Here is a 22,026-nt window from a genome sequence, read left to right as displayed (position 1 = left end):
AGCCCTGTGTTCAACAGCAACAAAAGCTTATACCAAAGGGAAAACAGCACAAGTGGCAGCAGCTGCTATCCCCATAACTACCACACACACACACACACACACACACACACACACACACACACACACACACACACACACACACACACACACACACACACATGCACACACTTTTATGTGTCCCCTTCTAGTTGTTACAAATCACATATTATAGCAACATATCCTTTTATGTCTACCCCTTCTCTTGACCTCCAGAACAGCAGTAACAGGCTTCTCTGCAAATGTTTAAGTGTTGGCTGTGATAAGAACATGCTGACATATTGTGTGTCACATCTGCCAGCCAAGCTTCCCCATTGCTCACACTGCACAAGAGCCATTACAGTAGCCACAACTCAGCCAGGGCTGAGAGAGAGTGTGAGAGGACAGGAGTGGAATGTACAAGACGGAATATTCCGTGATTCTGTACAACATAACTAAGGTCTTCAGTTCTCAAATCCCAACTTCTTGTATGCTTTTTGCTTACAGTCACTGCCTGTTCAAAGTTGAATGAGTGAGAAGTGCCTGAGGTTGTTTGGGGTTTTATGAACTCCTGTCAGAGGTTCTCAGCAGCTGACCTGTCCTCCTCGCTTTCAAACCAAATCTGAAACATGATTGGCTGAGAACAGAAAAAGAACTACCACCGCAAGGCTGAATAAGGCTTTTGATTGGTCAGAAAGAGGGGTTGGGCTGTGACCACAAGCTTCTTGCTTCGTGTGCGGCCACACAAACACAACGCCACAGCTCACTCCCAGATTAGCAAATACATTCAGACACACAGCATAGACTGTCCATTCAAATCCATGTTTCCAAACAATCATTTCATTGGCAAGACATCTGACCATAAAGGTTGATTTTGGTGACAGGGCTATCTGATGCTAAGACCCATCTTACAAAATAACTCCAAGCTTCCTTTGCCAAAAAATCCAGTCATCATCCATAGGAGGACTGCATCCATGTTGTCAGAGAGTATATGCATACTAGGACACATTTAAAGTAGCAATAACCACTATCTCTTCTGTTCAGAGGTGTTTTGAGAGCAGTGGGTTTGCAGAATTATTTTTTTGTTTATTTGTTTTCTGCAAACGGGGGAGAGCAGCGGGTTTGTAGTAGTGCTAGATGGACATTTCCTTTCAACTTAATGCCTTTCAAATACAATACATTGGCCACAATTAAGGAGTGCCAGCGATTCTGTAAAACTGTGCTTACACTTGAGTAATTCCTGCTGGGAAGGTTTTACACATGGCATTGGGATGGAGCCAACAGCAACACACTGCTAATCTGCCGCGAGCACTTTAAGCCTGATCCTATTCTCTAGCCGGGCTTTCACTGTGCTCATGCTGTACCGGCATGGCCTCGGAGGAAGCAGATGTGTCAAACAATGTGATCCGGGATGACCCACAATGCCGATTAACACCTGAGATTAATGCCTTGAACCTGTGGAAAGTGGAAAAGGGCAGGAACATCCTTTTCCACTTTCAAAAAACTCCTGAAGACCCAGCTCTTTAGAGAACATCTACTCTCAACACTTACAACAAGTCTTACTGATCCTAGCACTCACCAGCCGTTAAACTGACAAGTAACTGTTAAAATACAGCACTCACCGACGCACTTATTCTTACTGTACTCTAATGTGTTTTTTTTTTTTTTTTAAACTGTCCTAAAATTGTGAGAATTGTTCTAAAACTTACTGTTTACCATGTTGTTAGTCGCTTTGGTTAAAAAAGCGTCAGCCAAATGTAATGTAATGTAATGTAATGTAATGAACCTTGATGGACAGTGTCAGCTGACAAAGAAAAAAGAAGGGCAATCTGGGGTCAGGTGACATCTTACCAGATTTGGGTGACAAAGCTATTAGGGAAGGATGAACATGTGACAGCAACAAAACCTTTTGCCCCTACATACACCTATTCATACACACATTCACACAGAGCAAATGTTCTGAATCTCCAATGATCCATCCGCCACTACACACACACACACACACAGACACAGACACACACACACACACACACACGCACACACACACACACACACACACACACACACACACACACACACACAGATAATGTTCCTAATCAGCCAAGAGGGAAGTGAGACTCCACACATTTTAACTGGATTGCGTCTGTGGTTGGAGTGGCAGCAACAGCCATGCTGAAATGACCTGTCAGCACTGCTGCCCAACAAAGTCAAGGTCCAGCAGAATGAGCTCTATTGTCAGCACTCGGGAGGCCAGGCCTAATGCCCCCTTTGATGTGGCTCCCCAGCTGCTGCCCCCATCACTGATGACGAGAACCCCAGGCCACGTTGGGGTTCAGGCACAGCAATAACATTCTTGGCTTCCTATACACCAAGTCTACATGAGTCAAGGGGTGAGAGGGGATGCACCCAGTCATGACCCCAACAGAATGATAGCAGAGCAGGGAGAAACTGTGTGTGTGTGTGTGGGGGGGGGGGGGGGGGGGTATACCTAAATGTCTGTATAACTGTGTGTCTGTATACCTAAATAATGACTGTAAAGTAAAGTAAATGACTATAAACGCACATAACTGTAAAGTCTGTGTGCGAATAGCAGCACATTCACTGTGGTATCATGCCAGACATGCCAGGAAAGAGAAATCCAATTCATGACCTTCACATGACCTACTTCACCCATGTCACCAGGGAGCGGAGAAGTGTCACAGCACACGCAAATGACACGTCATCAACACCAAATCTTTCCCAATATTATTCAGGCTTCTCTCAGCACCCTTTCTCTTTTACTGGTTGGTTCTGATGGTTTGACTTGGAGATGAGAAAAAGTGTTTCTTCTAATTGTAAAGACTATGGAGCAGACTGGTCAAGACAGAACCCCAGCCATAATCTGAGAGATAACATGTTCTGTAGCCTAATGGACGCCGACAAGGGTGTTAGGACAGATTAAACGATAAAAGACCTATATTAAGTGACCTTGTTTTAATTTAGCCTACCTCAGTGAGTTTTCAATACTATTATGAAGAGCCCATCTGTACATCTGTAAGAGCACATAAAGCACACCTGTAATGGTATGTTTTTATACAAAAAGTACAATACAGTGGAATTCAGTAGGCTACATTGAATTTACAGATGTATATAGAACCTATAGATTTGTGTGTGTGTGTGTGTGTGTGTGTGTGTGTGTGTGTATAACAGATTGTTGACAACAGATGGCCTATGGGTCCCTCTCTAGTTAAGAAGCACAAAACAATAAACAAACTAAATATGCTTCTTTTGCAAAGTGTATGAACATAACTGATACAATATAGAGGGAATGCACCGACAGCAATCTGTAGAAAAAGCTCTTTTGCGTTTCGATTTCGGAGTGTGTGTGTGTGTGTGTGTGTTTGGGGGGGGGGGGGGGTTGCTAGGTCGGTAATTGCCTACAGAGGGCCGCTCAGACAATGGCAGAAGTGCTATGAGGTTCATCATGTTATGAGGTTATGTGACATCAAAATGATTTTGGAAACGTTATGTTAAGGTCAAAAAGCTCTTAAGGGTGCACACCTCATTTATGCTCTTCATAAACAATCCATTTCTCCTAACATGTTACTTGAGCACCGGAGCCCAATCTTTAATTGAGCATCTCCAGCTGAGCCTGCCTTTCTCCCCCAAACAGAGCCCTCCGCTGGAGGTGAAGGCCATTCTCATTCAACTGAACACTCACAAGTACTTACAGCACTTTGGACAATCAGAGAGTGAATGGCCATTGGAAAAGTCAGTGGCGGCGTGCTGCGCTACCACAGAGCAATTGTGAGTGCAGGGGTCAGGGCTGTTACACTAATGCGATTTTATTCCATTTGATCACAGCAAATCCACCTCAACTCAATCCACCCCCTCGCAAACCTTTCCAATTTCTCCCTTATTGAGCTCCCTCCCTTATCCACAAAACAAGGCTAGAGTGTTAGGGGGGACTGGAAATTAAATTCTGTACAAAATTCTCATGAGCTAAAATTGACCACATCATTATTCCCGTTTTGTTACTTCTGGTATGCATGTACTGTACACCAAATTCTCCAGAAGATTACAGTACACAAAGATAAAATTAGCAGTTTTGAATGATTTGTGTCTATGCAAATATTAAATAACAAACACTACGATATCATCTAAATAACTCCATTTGGTGACATAGATTTTCACTTTTCAGTGTTCATTACGTTATCAATGCAGTAGAACACACACACCTTAATACTCAGCACATGAGCTGAGTACAGTAAACTGCCATCTTATTTTTAGCCCTGCTCCTACACTACCAAGCATTTAGACAGATGGATCCTACTGAGCAACAGAAAGCCAGAGAAGATGAAAAGACATCTATTAATGTCCATTAAAAAAATAAATTACAAACTGGCACAGGGCAACTTATTGACAAAAACTCTTCCATAACATTTTCTACCTTTTTCTTTAGCTTAACTGCAACAGTGGGAAAATAAGCTCGAAGTGTCAGATGTTTTGCTAAAATGAGGGACAGGTTATTTCTTGCATCTCGAGGACAGCCCACTAAGGGAAACACCTATTCACATCAACAGAAGCTGAAAAATAGTCACATGGGGGAATGCAATGCACAAAGCAGCAAGTGAAAAAATGAAGTGAAGATCCCCAAAATATTTCTGTTTTATTTTAGCTAAACTGTCATTTCATTCTGATGATTACTTATTACTAAATTACTGAAAATGCAATACATTAAAATAATCATTTGTAGTATTGAGATCTGTAATCAATATGTTCGGATTGGGAACACCGCAGAGACATCCTCCCTGTCTGCATGTTATTTTGTGTGTGGGCAGCACATTCACAGAAGGTACCTTGAAGCTGCTTTCTTTTGCCTACAGCGACTATAGTGTTGTACTTCTACAAGAAGAGTAATGAAGAAGTTGTACTTTCTGATCTCCCACAGAAATGATTGAGAAGTCAGGACATTTTTAGAGGATTATTGATTGTGTTTTTACCAACCATAGGGCCAGACAATCATAATTTGACCGCATATCAAAGAATGACATTTTGACCCTTGACCAATCATTGTGTTGTTTGCCATCTTGTAATGTGAAACATAACACTTAAGAAGCCCACCACTTTTCTACAGCATATAAAGAACTCAGCATCTCTTTTGTTTAGTTTTGACTCTGATGAAGATGCTGTGTGTCACACCTTTGGTGGTTTGCACCTCAAACAGTCTACAAGTCATCTGTGTGCTCCGGCTCTTCTTTTGGGTCAGTTTTTCAGTCATGTGAAGTGGCCCATTGAGCGTTGCTAACTCAACACTTCTGTTTTAGCAAGTGCCTGCAAAGACTGTCCTTCATAACGATTGTGAATAAATCTTATCATGCTCAGAGGGTTATCAAAGTCTGTTTTACTTGGTCTAATTTACTTAATCTGAAAGCTCTACAATCAATGCAGCATCTGTGTCCCTGGCGTCAGGCAAGACAAGGCAACTCTGGGACCTGCTACTCAGCTGTTTGTTTTCTGCTGGAGGACTGTTGGTACCCATTCAGAGAAAAATATGGCCGTACTGAATTGGTAACATCTACTGTATGTCACATTTCATTGAAACAGGCACTTTATGTACAGTATGTTAAATAAAATAATGCTGATATTTGTCTGCCAACATTGCAATTATAGAATAGCCACGGGGTAAAAAGGCAATCAGATATTTTCTTATCATAGTCACATTCTGTATAAAGTTTCCTAAAAGAAGGAGTTGATTTAACTATACAAGAACATCTACAGCATGCACATGTGGCAACAAGTCTGTTCAGCTCCATCTATTGAAATGATCCAATAGTCTGACCCCAGGGGATCACAAGGGAAAATATGTTTCTCCGATAGTTCTAAGAGGGAGCCTGGGGCTGTCTCACTGCTTGAAGATTAACTGGTTCTAAAGCATTTAAAGGTTTGAAAAGTAAAGATAAGAAGAGAAAGTTCTCAATAAAAGAGCAATTACCTTAACAAAATGTATCTACAACCATTGTAATGTAACAGTATAAAGAAACCATAAACTTGATGAAAGCATGATGAAACCCTGCCACAAACTAGAACAGATTTAGGGGTTTTAGGGGTAAAATTACGGCATTAAACTCGATCAGACAGAACACCTGTGCACAATAATGCTCTGTACATAAATCATAGTACCACTATCAGAAGAAACACTTCACTTTGATTTTTAGAAATAATGTCCTCAGTGATACTGTATACACCAAGGAAACAAACAATCACTGTGTAAGTATCAACTGCATGGTTCATTGACAAGAAATTTAGTACTCCAACCAGCAAAAGAAATGTAGTACTCCAACCAGCAAAAGAAATGTAGTACTCCAACCAGCACTTCTGCCTGAATTTGTGGTTTTAATAAATTTATAGTAACCTATGTTTGAAAACATGCAGTAGAACGATAACCACAAATGAGAAACTGACTTTTTTTCACTAGCAATACCTCTGCAGCTCATATTTTCATACTGAAATGTTGTTCAGTGTTCAGTGTCTTTCATGCATTAAGGATTAGTCTCCTACCATCTTGTTCAGTTTTTGTCATCTCCTCCATCTTCTTCTGTTTGAGTGTGTCCACCACATCAGCCAGGCTGCCCTTGCGGCGCTCCAGCGTCCCGAAAGCAGAAGCATTCAGGGGGTCAGGGCGCTCCTCTGGCTTGTGTGGAGACGAGACGTTGGAGTTGTTCAGATGAGAATACAAGGTGCTCATCTTATTGCTGTCTGAGTCCTACAAAAAAGTGTAATATCTCTATTATTGTTGTTGTTTTTTGCCTTGAATTAAATGTAGTGGCGATGTATTACTGAAAGTAGTAAAGTATTAGCAATGTCACATATCTTGCAGATAAGATTGCAATATCTGTACAAGCAATAGCTTCATGATCCTAACTGTCACTGTAAAATAGGCGTGACACATCTAAGACCGACTGAGGTCACTCCACATTCAGTCGTTTTATAGCAGGTATTTTTACCTACATGATTTTCTTTACTTACAAGTTGTGACATGATGGGTGCTCTAATTGAAATTGCTCATCTGCTGTTAGCACACTTCTCCTCTCAGATTGAACACACCTTTGTGTGCCATTTCTGTAGCGGAGACCCTTCTTTGGGCGCCGAATTGATAACATTCGGTCGGTCACAAACTAGCAAAGACACTTGCGTCCCGTTTGGCATAAGATAGCCTTATTGAGATTCTCTACTCTATCCTTGCAAAATTGAAGTCAGAAAAAAGACTGCAATGCAATTAGAAATCAGCAAATATTGAAAACCTAAGTGCTCAATCTACAATTGGCTATACATATAGTACATTAGTGTTACACAATACTCTTTATTAGTCACTGAATCTATATATGTTGTTATAAATTATTTTTTTACATTGATTTATTTATCATATTAATGTACTACAGCTGATTTGGAGAAAAAGGACTACACTGTAATGTTGGGTGGACATTCGTGATCTTACCTGCTGTGCTGAGCCAAAGCCATCCAGGTCAGAGTCTTGTTGCTGACTGCTGATTGGCTGCTGCTCCTCCACAGGTGACTGGCTGCGCTGTGGTGGTGTGGGGGACATGTCAGAGTCCAGGTCAGTCCTCCTGTCTCTCTCCTCATTGTCCCATTTCTCTGATTCCTGGCCCCTCCCAAATTCTCCCTCAGAACATGGAGACAGCGGAGAGGAGTTCTTGGCAGACATTACACTGCAATAGAAACACATAAAGAACATTATCTCAATTAGGAGCACTTAGCTATTCCAACATTAAGAAATGAACATGTTAAGACTCAGTTCACTGATGAACTTAATGTACACATTACATCTTTTTACGAACCTCTTCTCATTCGGTAATCAGCATATTCTGTACACCTCCAAACAGCTCTACAGTTGTGTGTTGTGCACTTCCCAATCTCTTGTGCACTGCACAACTCATGCACCAAAAGGGTTTTCAGGTCAGCTGGTGCTTGGTGTCATTTCGGTTGATCACACACCTCCCAATTTTTGTACTCACCACATGGATGGCCACTTAGATGAACGAATGCTTGTTTGTCTAACTTGTGTAATAGGTGTTTGATTCCCAGCTCACAACCAGAACGCACACAAATGAAATGTTCAGATGTTCAGTGCTTGTTGAATTTTTGGTTAACCTTTGGAAATCCACATTCATAAATAGACCACTTTGCTTTAAGACATTACGATAATTATTTCAAAATATTCCTAAATCATGCTACACTTACATTCAGGCCAAGTCACTCTAAAGCTCTTTTAATGTGCTTTGATGTGGTTTGTGAACAGGAAATTTTGTGCAGAAATGTCTGGTCAGTAGCAGCACTCCTTCACAACTCACGGCTCCTCACAGCTGTGAAAACAGAGTGGCCTGCCACTGGGCATATGGGCCATTTCTCCATTCAAACTCCTCAATTTCAATTAGCCGAGACATCAATCCATAACTCACACTCGGCTCCGCAAAACCCAATCCTCAGACAGATCAGTGCTTCTGCTGAGTTCAACAGAAGCGGCTCTCCGCTGCTGCATTTGAAACGAGCCCAGGGGACTCTGTTGGAAGGGTGCATCTCAGGGGAGACTGCCAGACTAAAATGATTCAGTTTGACACAGTAAATCAGCCGGTATTATCCTTGTAGCGGTCAGTGCCAAATGGCCAGCCTCTCAGGCCCAGTGGAATGCCGAGGCCCTCGGCCATCATTCAGAGTGGCCGGCAGGACACTCGGAGGGTTCTCAGCTGATGGCCATGTCCCCTGAGGAAAGAGCTACCACGTTCAGCCTTACAGGACTAAGACACGCTGAGATAGCTCAATATTTAAAAACATCATCTACTAGAGGCAGAATGTGCTTTGCATGATGTTTAAGTGGAACAGCTATCGTAAATGCATCACTTCCTGAACCAATATTAATGCCCTGACCTGCACAGAATGAGCACCTCTTGTGATCTATGGCTATGATAGATAATCTGCTCTCCGAGGCCATACGAAGGTTAAGACTAAGACAGACGGAAACAGAGAGACCCAGAAGACAAAGGCGGACAGTTCGTCCCATTCCCCATCTGAGGTGTGGCTCTAATACCGTCTGTCAGCTGCACTGAATAATTCATCATAGTGTCAACATGGCCGGGGGTTGTAGCCATACAGGGCAGACGAGGGAGGAGGGGCACAAAGAGGCTTTTGGCTGGTGCACAAAGTCGCACAGGATCAGCGGCAAGTCATGTAATCACTTTTCATAAGGAACCTCAGCCACGTTCCAGCCTGGCTGTCCCGGAATGATGACATCAGTAACTAAATCCATAACAGTGGGGGTATGTGTTCATGCCAAGCCCTCCCTAATGCTGCTCTTTTGCTTACTGCATTACCAACAAACCCACGCCAAGCCAGCCCCTTACTCACTTGAGGTGCACAACCTAAAGAAAGACATCAGATTACAGGACACCATGTCTGTTGTGAAATGTCACATATATATGGCTCTTACAAAGTGAAAGGAAATCTGCTGCTGTCGTGCTTGTACAGTGCAGACACAGAGGGCCCCCTTTTAGTAAATCCCCTCTTGATAATGGCGTGATGATCGATAGCATTTCCCTGGGAGTCAGAGCAAGACGTCTGGGGTGGCAGTGACGTCGGGTTAGAAACAGGTCGGTGTGACCTTTGAGGAATCCTCATGATGCAGTTGCGCCTCATGCCTGATTACACAATTACAATGGGCAGCCAACAGGCCAAGTGAATCGATGAGGGAGCATGAAATCCGGCCCAAGAAGAAACAGCTTCCTCCTCGCCTTGTGTGTCTCCACTGCAGGCGGGACAGAGGAGCTTATATTTAGCCGCACAATATTGCTGGCCCTTGTATTTATAGGGCCCAAGACTTGCCTTCTTGGAACGGAGGTCTTGTATGGCCAGGAATGCTTAGACTCATAAATTGTTGCCACTGATAAAGTTTCATCACGCAAACAGACCAAGTGTCATTGCCCAGGCCTTGGCAAGACTACGCCTAATGTGATTAGTGGAAGTTATCAGCACTCACAGGGTAACTCCTTTAATGTGCTGAGGGAGGTTTTTAAATGTGCTTTTTAAACCTATCACAGAGTGGCATTTACTTGAGATCTTGGGCCCAAACGCATGTCTAGAGAGCATTATTTCTAAACTAAATGTGTGAAATACATTGTGCAAACCACAAAAATGAACAGTAGAATGTTACTGAGGAGAAAGGCCAGATTTCCTTTTCACTTTCTACTAAAACATGTGCAGACGTATAGGAGGAAAGAACCCAAGTGAGCGCAGCTCATGAAGGCATTCCTTTACATGCCCCATGACATGACTCACAGAACATTAGGCAGAGGACAGGGTGAGAAAACAACAGTAGCTGTCCAGCAGCCAAACGGTGCAGTTCCAGCAAGCAGTGTCCCCCTGAGAATTGCGTGTTCTTCGAAGCTGACCAGAGGAGTTACAAGCTTGCTCACGTCTGTCTGCCCACTGCGCGGAGCAGTCCGCCACCATAAACACCCCTAGTCCTTTTTTCTCATGATTGCCAGACCTCTGCCACCTCCGCCAGCCACACAGAATTTGAACACGGTCTCATAAGCTATAAGCCAGCAATTTAAGACAGTCATTCTCCTAAACCACTGACTAATGCATCAAAAGAGGAAATACACTTGTGTATTCAATATATTATTATAATATATAAATTCCTGTTTGACAACTGTTTCACTGTTACATTTACAATTGAAATACAATTTGTTTCTGTTTTTTTTTTACAGCGGTTCACTGCTTTACACAGCACAACAACAGGCCTAAAGAATAAATTTTACCTAGCACAGTTAAAACTTATCACCAAGGATACTGATTTGTGTGCATATGTATACAGTATAGTGTCAACAGTGTGTCACATTGTCAGCATTCAGAGTGCTTTTATTCTAGGAAGCTGTCACAGACAGTGCTGAAACCTGTTGTTGGTAATTCATTATTCACTATTCTACAAAGGACTTGGTCAACAGTGTGTTGCAATGTCAAGGACTGGAAAATGAAAGGGCTGGTAGAAAGAAAGAAAACAACTCTAAATCAACTTCAAGGATCAAAGTCTGACAAATATGGAGTCCAAGGTATAGAGAGGACACAATGTGGAGGTACAAGATCTTGACCATTTGCTTGAACAAATGATAAACACAATTTGTCCACAAGGCTGCTGCTCCAAACATATAGGACATGCAATCATTGCATAATGTGTCTGTTCCTGTTAGACTGTCATCATATAATCTTTGGTCCCTGTGGTGATGGCCAAACCCCAGCCCCTTACCGATACCCTCTCCATTAGTCATCAGGTGCTCTCTTACTGATTAATACCTTCTCATAAGGGCTCCTTTCTCCTGGCAAGTGCACAAGGGCTCACTACAGGATATGCAATTTCTGCAGTCCTTCAGTAATGCCTAACTGCTCATAAATCTGCCTATCTGCCTGCCTGTCTCCACTTCCTCCTTCCCAGGACCTGCATCCAGCTGTTGACAGTAATAAAGCCCAGCCAGATCAAAAAGGATCTTGTCATTTCTTTCTATTTGCCTCTTTTCCACTCTGCTACTCTAAGCTTATTGAGGCTATAATGAGGCACAATTGCATAAACAACACAGAAGTATACATTTGACCATTTTAGGCATTCTGCATAGGGTCTCAGATTTCTTGTCTCTGGGCTAACTCCAAGTCCCACTTAATGAATACAGAACTTTCCCACAGCGCACAGACCATTTAAAAATGCTGACTGGGCCTCTGTACTGCTCACAGTTCCTCACACACACACTGCCTGTTGCAGGGTCATGACAGTTGCACTTACATGTAAACATGTAAATAATCTCATTACACAAGTGTAAGCTTGGTGAATGACCTCGCCTTAACAAAGCAGGTGGCGCAAACAGGTCCAATCCTATTAACCTAACATTAAACATGAAGCTGACTACAATGCCCACACATCATTGAGCAGAAGAGAGCTTCACCAAATGTACTGTTATATTCAAGATAGAAAAAAATCCTTATCAAAGATATGTAATATTTAGCCATATAAAAACATTAAAGCTATCTCTTTTTCTCTGGTTTTAAGTAGGGTTACAGGATATTCTCTGATGTATAAACATCTAAATGACCTTTCCAAACATTTCCCTAAATCGTATGTCATGACAGTCATACTGTATGCACTTGTTGCATTCATATAGATAAAGTAGAGAACTGAGGCTGATTGAAATATGATCATAAGCCACAATCTGTGGTCCTTGGCTCAACTATTTAATATGGCAGCATTCCCTGATATGAAGTGAGATACACAGCCTATAAGTGAGTGAGTATGTGAGAGGCAGAGTGAAGAGTAGGCAGCATTCCCTGATATGAAGTGAGATACACAGCCTATAAGTGAGTGAGTATGTGAGAGGCAGAGTGAAGAGTAGGGAGGCAGATAGGTGCGGCGCTGCGTTTGGAGGGCAAGACTATCAGAGCTCTACTCACCGTTCTCTTTTTGCTATAAGCATTTGTTTTGTGCCCTCAGGCACGTCTGCATGTCACAGCAGCTCCTGCTGTCAAATCTGCAATTACAACGCAGTTGCTGTTTCTGTCAGTGCCAGATGAGCACCGACAGGAGCTTCCAATACTAGCTTACCGCGTGCCGTGCAACGTGGGCTATACACATGCTCCTACACAACAGAAGTGTTGTATCTTGACACATGCACCCCAAGACTAAAAACGCACTCTCCCTCACATGCTAACAAAAACAGACACACATGCATGACTGGAAAGCACACTCTGTGTATTTTAACACATTCGAGCAAACATTTCTTAAAAGAAAGTGTGAGAGAAATCATTGTTCTTCTTTACACAGTTGGCCTTTTCACCGACGCCCTGCCATGACACACATACACACACCCGTTTGAAAGAGGGGTGAAGTTACAGGTCGATCCCACTAGCACAAAGTGCTCATTGTCAGCATTCAGCTAAACCATCCAGTTCAATCTATAAGACATAAAGGTCCTAACTTCACACACTATTGTTAATGGGAAGTGGAGTTCATGGGCTTTCTTTCACATCACCTTGACTTCTACTGTATATCATAAAAATATACTATACATGGAAAGAAAACATATGGTAATAAACCTTTATTTAATTGTTCAAACCTTCATTCACATGAAAATGGTAAAGATAAGTATACTCCTCCTATGTAATGATCTGGAGGGTCTACTGGTATGCTATAACCTATTTTTGCGTGTCTGTTCTTCTGACATAGTGCAAAACATAACTTGTAGAAGTTCACAAGCACTATAAGACATGTTATCTATTTCTTCTTTTCTTACTTGTTCTACCTAAAACCTGGAAGTACCTTGACTGTGTGAAGGCTATGGACTATGTGGTCCCATATCTTTTGCTGCAGCTCCATCACATACACTCAATTCCCCTGTAACAACAACCCAGTCTCGCAGAAAATCTGCTATTCAACCACAGGTAGCAGCTGGAGTTACTGGGGCAACTGTGCTTACCCTTTTAAGACTATCATCTGCCCTCCATTTCAGAGGCACCTTTAGCTCAATGGAGACAGATGCATTAGAGGACTCCCTGCCAGACATCACTGTTGTCTTCAGAAATGTAACAAATATAATGACTAGCCCCCCACAAACCTTTTTTCAGCTTGGAGAGAGAGGGGGAGAGAGACTGAGAGAGAGAGAGAGGGGGAGTGAGAGAGAGAGTGAGAGAGAGAGAAAAAAAGAAAGAGAGATTACAGTACAAAGACATTCATTAGTGGTTGCATGAGCTAGTTAGGTCAAACATGTTTTGACTGCTTCAATATAAATCAACAGTTAGAAATACCAAAGCACTGCTCATTGGCAAGACATGCAAACCATATCCCACATATATGTGAACAGCCAGGATAAAGTGCACGACAGATATCCTGTACACTCAAAGGTTGTGACCACAATAAGAATAACATTCAGGTAGTCTATTTAAGAAAACTCTAGACAAATACAACATTCATGATCAAGATAAACAGACCATGCTAAGGCATTCTGAGTTAAGGTGGAGTATAATGGGTATAGTTAACTTAGGATAAGTAGAGCTGTTTTTTCTTTAAAGCTAATATTATCAGTTCTAAAGTTAGCAGACAGCACCATCACCACTACTAAACTGGGGGGAAACAAAGGCAGATTCAGTGGAAAGAGGAGGGCAGGGTATTATGGCCACGCTTCACTGACTATGTTTGGTTTACCAAGCTGATTTAATACATTTTCAATCATTTCACTGGTTGGCCAAATTTATAGTTTTGCTAATTGGTAATCGGTATTGCCTCTTTTGTCTTAAATAACTCAACATGATCATGTGAAATAACAGATTCAAGGTGAAAGAACTGTTTGACTTGTCTCATAAGGTTGCCTATGGACAAGGGCCACACCAATTGATGTAGTGCTACATCAGAGCTGCCAACCCTTACACATTTGATTGGTGTAAGAGGGCGTGGAGCCAATCGAATTAATGAATCTTACTCTCAATGTGTGAGAGTTGGCAGCTCTACATCAATTCTGCATTGAAAACAACTTTAATTCTAGAGATTGAAAATACAATGATATTTACCTGGGAAACTATGACACAGTCCATTCCATTCTTTCTCCTCATCTCTGTCACTCTGAGTCTGTCTGTCTATTTCTTCCCCTCTCTCAAGCTCACTTACTTGTTTACACCCTGAGCCCATCCTGCCTAATCAAAGCTGACACACGCAGGGGAGGATGTGGATTAGCAGAGGAAAGACGCTTTTACTTGGATTAATCCAGTTGACTTACTGTAAACACTTGGCCGAGGAACAAAAGAAGATTGTCACCATCTCAGATTTGTCCACATCAAGCATCACCACGGTGATTCAGAACATCAGAGCAGCCGAGGTGACTAGTGGTCAAAGGCAAACCCCACTTATCCGCACCAACCTAAACCCAGTTGAGACCGCCGCAAACAAAGGAACCAAGGACTTCTCAGAATACTGAGAGTAAACAGGGTGAGCAGTGGTCACTCTGCAGTCAAGAAAGTGTAAGAGTCAACAACATCAAGTTCCAATAAAGATAGCCACCACAATTACACCACCCCCCATGTAATGCAAATATTTTTATGATGAAAAGAATATGACATTCAATCCTCTAATCTGTTGTACAGTTGAGGGACGAGATACTGAGATCATTCCTAGTGGCTTGATGTTGGTTTATAATCCTTAGCCTGGTTCCCAAAGTCTTTGTTTAGATTACATTCAAGCTGGTTTGTAACAAGCTGTCACAGATCTAATCATGGAACAGGTCTCAATTAGGCTCAGTTCTACTTAAATGATTAGATGGCAAAGAAAAGGGACAACACATATCAACAGGAACTCATTAAGGCCTTTATGAATACCAAAAAAGAAATGATCAGGAAAAGACCTGATCACACACACACACACACACACACACACACACACACACGCACACGCACACGCACACGCACACACACACTGTTCAATAGGTAAACATTACTCTGACAAAGACAATAGTGGTTCAGCTCCAGTACAGAAAATGAACTCAGTGACTGTCAACACAACACACAGACACTCCTCCAACAGACACACCTGCTTGTGTGTCCTTGCAAAAGTCAAAAGCAGCACTCTTGTGGGATCCCCGTGCACTCCCTGCAGATCCCTGGATTGCACGACTGGCTCGTCCTCAGCCGTCTGTCTTCTTCCGAGGAGACGGCTCCCTGCTCAGGGAAGAGACCCAGCTGCGACCGCACAGTGTCCGCGCCAAACCAGCCTGCGCTTGGCCCCGGCTCAGATTAACACGGAAGAGCAGAAACAGCTTTCCCCATAAATACAGCACAAGACAGATTGAGACACTGACTCACACACAGGAAGTGGATAACCCAACATTCTGAGAGAATGGGGGAGCCAGACAACACAATGGCAGAGTCGTGGCCAGAGAGTGTTTGAGGTGTTCAGACTGCCAGGTTACCATTCTGAGAACACTGTGGGAATGGGCTGAAAACACTATTTTGATTCAGCACTTGGATAAGGGCCTCTATTTAATTCTTCAATACTATATTTTTCTTAATCCTAGCCCTTTATTGCCCTTTCTATAGCATTCCCCTCTAGTTATTTTGCTTTTACATCACTGCCAGAGAATCCCCTCCAACCCACAGTGGTAATAGAATTGAGACAACTGATCATCTCAAGGAAGTAGCAGAAGGTGCGGTTTGGAAGCTGCTGGGGGAAAAAGTGAGTAAGCCACAGAGATGCTCGCTCTCCTCCTCACCACACTAAAGGGGCGACGCAAGGGGATCATATGTAGAGAAGGCCACATTTCAAGGGCAAAATTAAAATTGAACGAGGGAGGGGTGCATGGAGTGGAACTGGTTAAGAAGGAACACACACCACTCCACTCCACCACTGGACTAGCATAGAACACACTCCACCACTCCACTCCACCACTGGACTAGCATAGAACACACTCCACTTCACCACTGGACTAGCATAGAACACACTCCACTCCACCACTGGACTAGCATAGAACACACTCCACTTCACCACTGGACTAGCATAGAACACACTCCACTCCACCACTGGACTAGCATAGAACACACGACTAGCATAAAACACACTCCACTCCACCACTGGACTAGCATAGAACACACTTCACTCCACTCCACCACTGGACTAGCATAGAACACACTTCACTCCACTCCATCACTGGACTAGCATAGAACACACTCCACTCCACCACTGGACTAGCATAGAATCTTACACACTCCACTCCACTCCACTCCACCACCGGACTAGCATAGAACACACCTCACTCCACCACTGGACTAGCATAGAACACACTCCACTCCACCACTGGACTTCTACCCTGAGAACAGCACAGAACACACTCCACTTCCATTCAGGAGCAAAACGCACCTTAAGCAATGCATGATTCATGAAGCCCTGTCTCAACAGAACACAATTTTTCACAGGTACAAACAAAAAACATTTTCAAAATAGATACAAGAACAAGAATATCTTACCTTCTACCCACAACATACTTGTCTATATTCACCTGAGACATAGTTGTAAGCAAACCAACATCAAACAGTCTTAAAGCAATGGCATTCAAACTGTATGTGGTTGAGAACAACAGGAATGTCTATTTAAAAAAATACTAATCTAATCAAATTTGATCAATAAATTAAAAGAGTACTATAAGAGCGCAATGTGATGGGAAAGTAAAGCTAAATTTCTGGATCCGCTCAGTGATTTAGTTCCTTTCCAAACTTTAATGAGTTCTTTCTTGGCACATACTATACCTTTCAGCCATGCATGCAAAAAATCGAGCTTGTAGTTTTTGCGTAATCCAATCAACAAATAAACAGACAAACCACACAGAAAACGTAACCACATTGGAAAAGGAAAATATACAGTCTCAGAGAATCTGAATGGAAAAAGACCACCTTTTGACAAATCAACTTCTGTGTGTGTGTGTGTGTGTGTGTGTGTGTGTGTGTGTGTGTGTGTGTGTGTGCCATTAGGAAAAGCACTTGGTTGCATAGGGGTCTTTGCCAAGCAAAGTTTGAATACCTCTAGAGATGTTATGTTGAAAAGGGTACCCAGCTTGCCAGTGAGCTGCACTCAACAAGGTGAACCAATTAGCACCTCTTCATTTGCGAGCACGACGGCATGTGACATACAAGAGGCCAGCCGTCTGCTTATGGAACAACACTCTCTGGGGCCGATATCCCTTTCACCCATGTCTGAGACGGTCTCAGGTGCTATGATGTGATGAGGATGAGTTGGAGATTTGCATTCAAATTATTCACAATCATTTCCCAAACAAATATGGCTCTGATGACAAGTGTGCTGGTATGTGGAGGAAGCTGAGATGGTTAAGCCCCAACTGATGAGTGGGACTTGGGACAGGGGAGGCTCTACATTTCCATCCGTTTAAATCGTTGAGTGAGCTACTCCACTCTCCTAGGAAGGCAATTTTGTAGAGCCAGTGTGCTTGTCTTCATCTCCTAACACAGCATGTATTAGCTACTTTGCAATGTATCAAGCTAACACAAGCTAATTATGTATCTAACATCTTGTTGTGTAATTTTAGAAAGGCTTGGTTGTTGTTTGTCCTCTGTGGCAGTGTAGCATGAAGGTGTGCCTTTACAGATCCTGGGTACAACATGTCCTCGTTTACATTTGCTACTGCCAAAGCCAATTGTGCATTCTTATTAAATCTTGTGTTAAGCTGTGTAATGTCAGGATAGGCTTGATTGGTCATGGCCCACTGTGGGAAATCCCCTACTTATACTGTACCACAAGGAAACCTTTCCTGTGCATTTTAGTCAATAAAAATAATAGTCCAAATATGGTATTAGCCATGCAGAAAATGAACTTGACAAGTTGAACTTAACTTCAAGTTGAACTTAACCCTCCATATACAATCATACATATATTGGTGCATTTGTAAAGATGTGCAACTTTGTGGGTTTCAGTGAGGTGCAATTTGTCCATCACAAAAACTGAAAACACATATTTGACACATATGACAAATTTCTTTCTGTCAAAATACTGGGAAATTTCAGGTATACTCACATAGGTTTATCTTTGTCCCTGCATCAATGTCTCACTGGCTAGCAAGATTTGCACGCATGAATGTGACCTGAAAAGAGTAAGCCTTCAGTTTATAATGCAGTATAACAGAAGCAATGTTTCATCAAGAGTTAGTAACCTGTGAGATACAGTAAGTGATTTTTCCAATACGTTATAGAAGACAAACAACTTTACAATGTTTTTCTCAATAGGCTACTAGCCTACACACTGTTGTCCATGTAGTAGGGTATTGTGATAGTGTGTGACCATTTTTGAATAAGAAGTAAAAGATACGTTTTCCATCATCACGTAAACATTGTTTTGCCACCCTGATCCCTTTGTGTGACGCCGCTGCACTGTCCATTTAGGTTGATATCGTTTTTATGTCGGGAAGGCACAACAACGCAAAATAATATATATATATATACAGTATATATAATAATTCCCTCAAATGCATTAAAAGGAAAGTAACAAACCTGTTTTGAAAATATAAGGAGTAAAATGTACAGTTATTTCTGAAAGTAAAAAGGTGCCAGAAAAAAGAATCACTCCAGTAAAGTACACATAACTGAAAATGCTACTGAAGTGCAGTAACAGTAACAAAGTGTTTCTACGTTACTTCCCACCTCTGCTTTGGACAAATTGTATTCAAGCTACATTTTGCCACACTGTGGAAGTCTCTATTTACAATACAAGGTTAAAGGTCATCTCTGAGACTACTTCCATAAATCGCGGAACTAAATCATTCTTTCCTGCCCAGGTGCCCTGAGTTGCATCACAAAGCACTCCTGCAAAGACAAAGACCAGCATTCTCTCAGGGGTGACAAATTCAGCATATCATTGGGTTATTTAGTGATGGCAGCGACCCAATCAGAGCACTGCACAGCTGTTAGAGCTTTCCATTGAGTCTCACAACAGCACATACACACATAGTCATGTGTACACACACACAGACACTCAAAACCAACAACCGGAGGATATTAAGCCATTTCAGGCCTCTTATTAATCATAAAATGGTACCTGCTTGCTAGCTGTGCATAGCCAACGCAAGGGCATTTAGCATGATGGAAAATGCCCTTCCATTAAGTGGAGCTACCAAAAAGCACAAAAGGTCACATTCATAAAAAGAAAGAACTTTGCCATATAAACAAAGTGGATATAAGTATAAGTATATATACTTTTTTGATCCCGTGAGGGAAATTTGGTCTCTGCATTTAACCCAATCGGTGAATTAGTGAAACACACTCAGCACACAGTGAACACACAGTGAGCACACACTAATCCCAGCGCAGTGAGCTGCCTGCTTCAACGGCGGCGCTCGAGGAGCAGTGAGGGGTTAGGTGCCTTGCTCAAGGGCACTTCAGCCGCGGCCCACTGGTCGGGGCTCGAACCGGCAACCCTCCGGTTACAAGTCCAGAGTGCTAACCAGTGGGCCACGGCTGCCCCTTCATATCTGACTCTAAAAGGGAAGGTGAAATGATGACGTTCATAAGGATGTCTCAAAGAAATCTGAAACATATTAAGATGTGATCCCCTTAGCATGTGCCAGACATTAATAAATAAATGGAAAATAGAAGATGGAAAATGGCTGTTATGTTACTGCATTAAATCATGATGCTTTATCCAGAGAAAGAGAGTAAACATACATATGCATTTAATGATTTTCTAGATAACAATCTAGGCTGCATTGGGCCAATGCAGTAGTACGACAACGATTGGAAATTAACCTGGTGAAATGGTGTATGCTTCCTTGATGTGGTTTTGTCTGGATGAAAAACAAAGAGTTTGGGGCATGTGGCTACACGCTACTGCCAAGCAGCCTCACCCAAACCAAGAGGGAATCTTTTTTTGAACTGCTTAAGGGCAATTCATAAGATTCTCCACAGCTTTGTTGAATACATCCAACAAAAGGCTGTTCGCATTCAGAAATATAACAACACATGACTGCAGAGTGGAGATGACTTGTCCTTTCTTTGCTTTGTGAATGTGCTTGGAATGCACCAACACGTCACTGCATGCCTGAGAAACCGAGGCCACCTGGGAGCCTGCACTGTCACCACCCCACATGAGAAAGCACATTTTGGGCAAAGGTCCCCTTTCTACTGATCTCTGAAGAGTGGCTTAAACCATGCTCAACATCTGTTCAAAAGCCAGTGTGACAGCCTCCTAAATCGGATGTGTAAATGTTTTATGAGTATAATATTCACAATATTCCATCCACATGTACACTTGGAAATGATTCAGCATGAGCCAGTTGCAGGGCTAAAGCTTAGGCCTATGATACGTAAACATGGGAGTCCATGTTGAAGAGAAGGAGGGAGCGGGAGTTGACATGACATGTACATTATTGCAGGGGAACAGGTGGCTCTGTGGTGGGGCTATGGTACTTGACCCCACAGTCTTGCTCTTGGAACAGCTGTCTAATGGGTCATGCCGCTCATATGGGGTAACAGAAGAGTGGTAGATTTGTATGAATTTAGACACAGGCTTTCAGAGACATAGACATGACCAGATTAGAAGTATGTCAGTCATAATCTTGGCCCAAATTTATGAGCTGTGACTTTCAGCAATTGGTTCTTGACTTCAGTTGTTATTCCTGCTACAGAGTGAAGGTCTTACTTCCTCAGACTATTTCCACTTCTAAACTAGACATATACAGTTTTTTGTTCATCTGATTGCTGATTAATGATAGTCTTATAGGAGAATCTGTCACATTGTATAGAAATACTCAGCAACTCCTCACTTAAAGCGGTAAGCATACTATATAATACCAGCATATGAGAGTAAACAGCTGACAGGTAGGCTGTGACATGAAATACCATCACATGAACACCACCTGGTATATCAACACAATGATGGAGAGGATGCTGACTTAAGAGACAGGGACAGAAGGCATGTTACAGGGAGTGGGGAAGCCCTGGCTGTGGAGTGGGGGGTGGTTTAAATGTCGGGAGCGGACCTTTTGCACACGTACAAAGACTCTTACATGAAGAGTTGGGAAAGACCATGTGCACGCCTCTATGCAATGCTGTGGAGATGCCATGCAAGGGAGAGCATCTCTGGCCAGCTGAAGTCCAGCTATGCACACACTGTGCTGAGTCACAAACATTACACTGCATGCATGCAGAGATTCATTAGAGCAGTGTTTTTCAACCACTGTGCCGGGGCACACTAGTGTGCCGTGAGAGATCATCAGGTGTGCCGCAGAAAATTACCCAAATGTCACTCACTGGTCCAGAAAAGCAACTGTTGCATCAAAGAATTTATAACCACATGCTCTCATTGATTGTATGATTGCACTATTTGTGGTATGCAGGCATTGTACAAGGGGGCCCCATTAATCAGATTAGAATTAGATTATTTTTTTTAATCGATTGACAGCCCTAATTTTTTCTTCACACAGGATGTTAATGTGC

At 42.4% G+C, this 22,026-nt stretch overlaps 1 protein-coding gene across 7 annotated transcripts in view; it reads right to left on the bottom strand.

Moving 5' to 3' along the window:
• LOC121723735 (transcription factor SOX-6-like) overlaps positions 1–22,026 on the bottom strand; it is a 63,385-nt gene that overhangs the window by 33,774 nt on the left and 7,585 nt on the right. For 6 of the 7 annotated variants that reach the window (XM_042109775.1, XM_042109776.1, XM_042109779.1 and 3 more), the window contains 3 exons: positions 18,614–18,680; positions 7,493–7,724; positions 6,556–6,760 (listed from right to left, as the gene is read on the bottom strand). In XM_042109775.1, the coding sequence (XP_041965709.1) occupies positions 6,556–6,760; positions 7,493–7,720 (433 nt within the window). In that variant the 5' untranslated portion in view covers positions 7,721–7,724; positions 18,614–18,680. Of the gene's footprint in view, positions 1–6,555; positions 6,761–7,492; positions 7,725–7,853; positions 10,603–18,613; positions 18,681–22,026 lie in introns of those variants that run through there. The other variant, XM_042109777.1, reaches the window with a different exon arrangement.

The sequence above is a fragment of the Alosa sapidissima genome, chromosome 11, assembly GCF_018492685.1.
Source record: "Alosa sapidissima isolate fAloSap1 chromosome 11, fAloSap1.pri, whole genome shotgun sequence".
NCBI lineage: Eukaryota > Metazoa > Chordata > Actinopteri > Clupeiformes > Clupeidae > Alosa > Alosa sapidissima.
The sequence above is the reverse complement of the archived record's forward strand: the minus strand, read 5'-3'. Positions and strand labels throughout refer to the sequence as shown.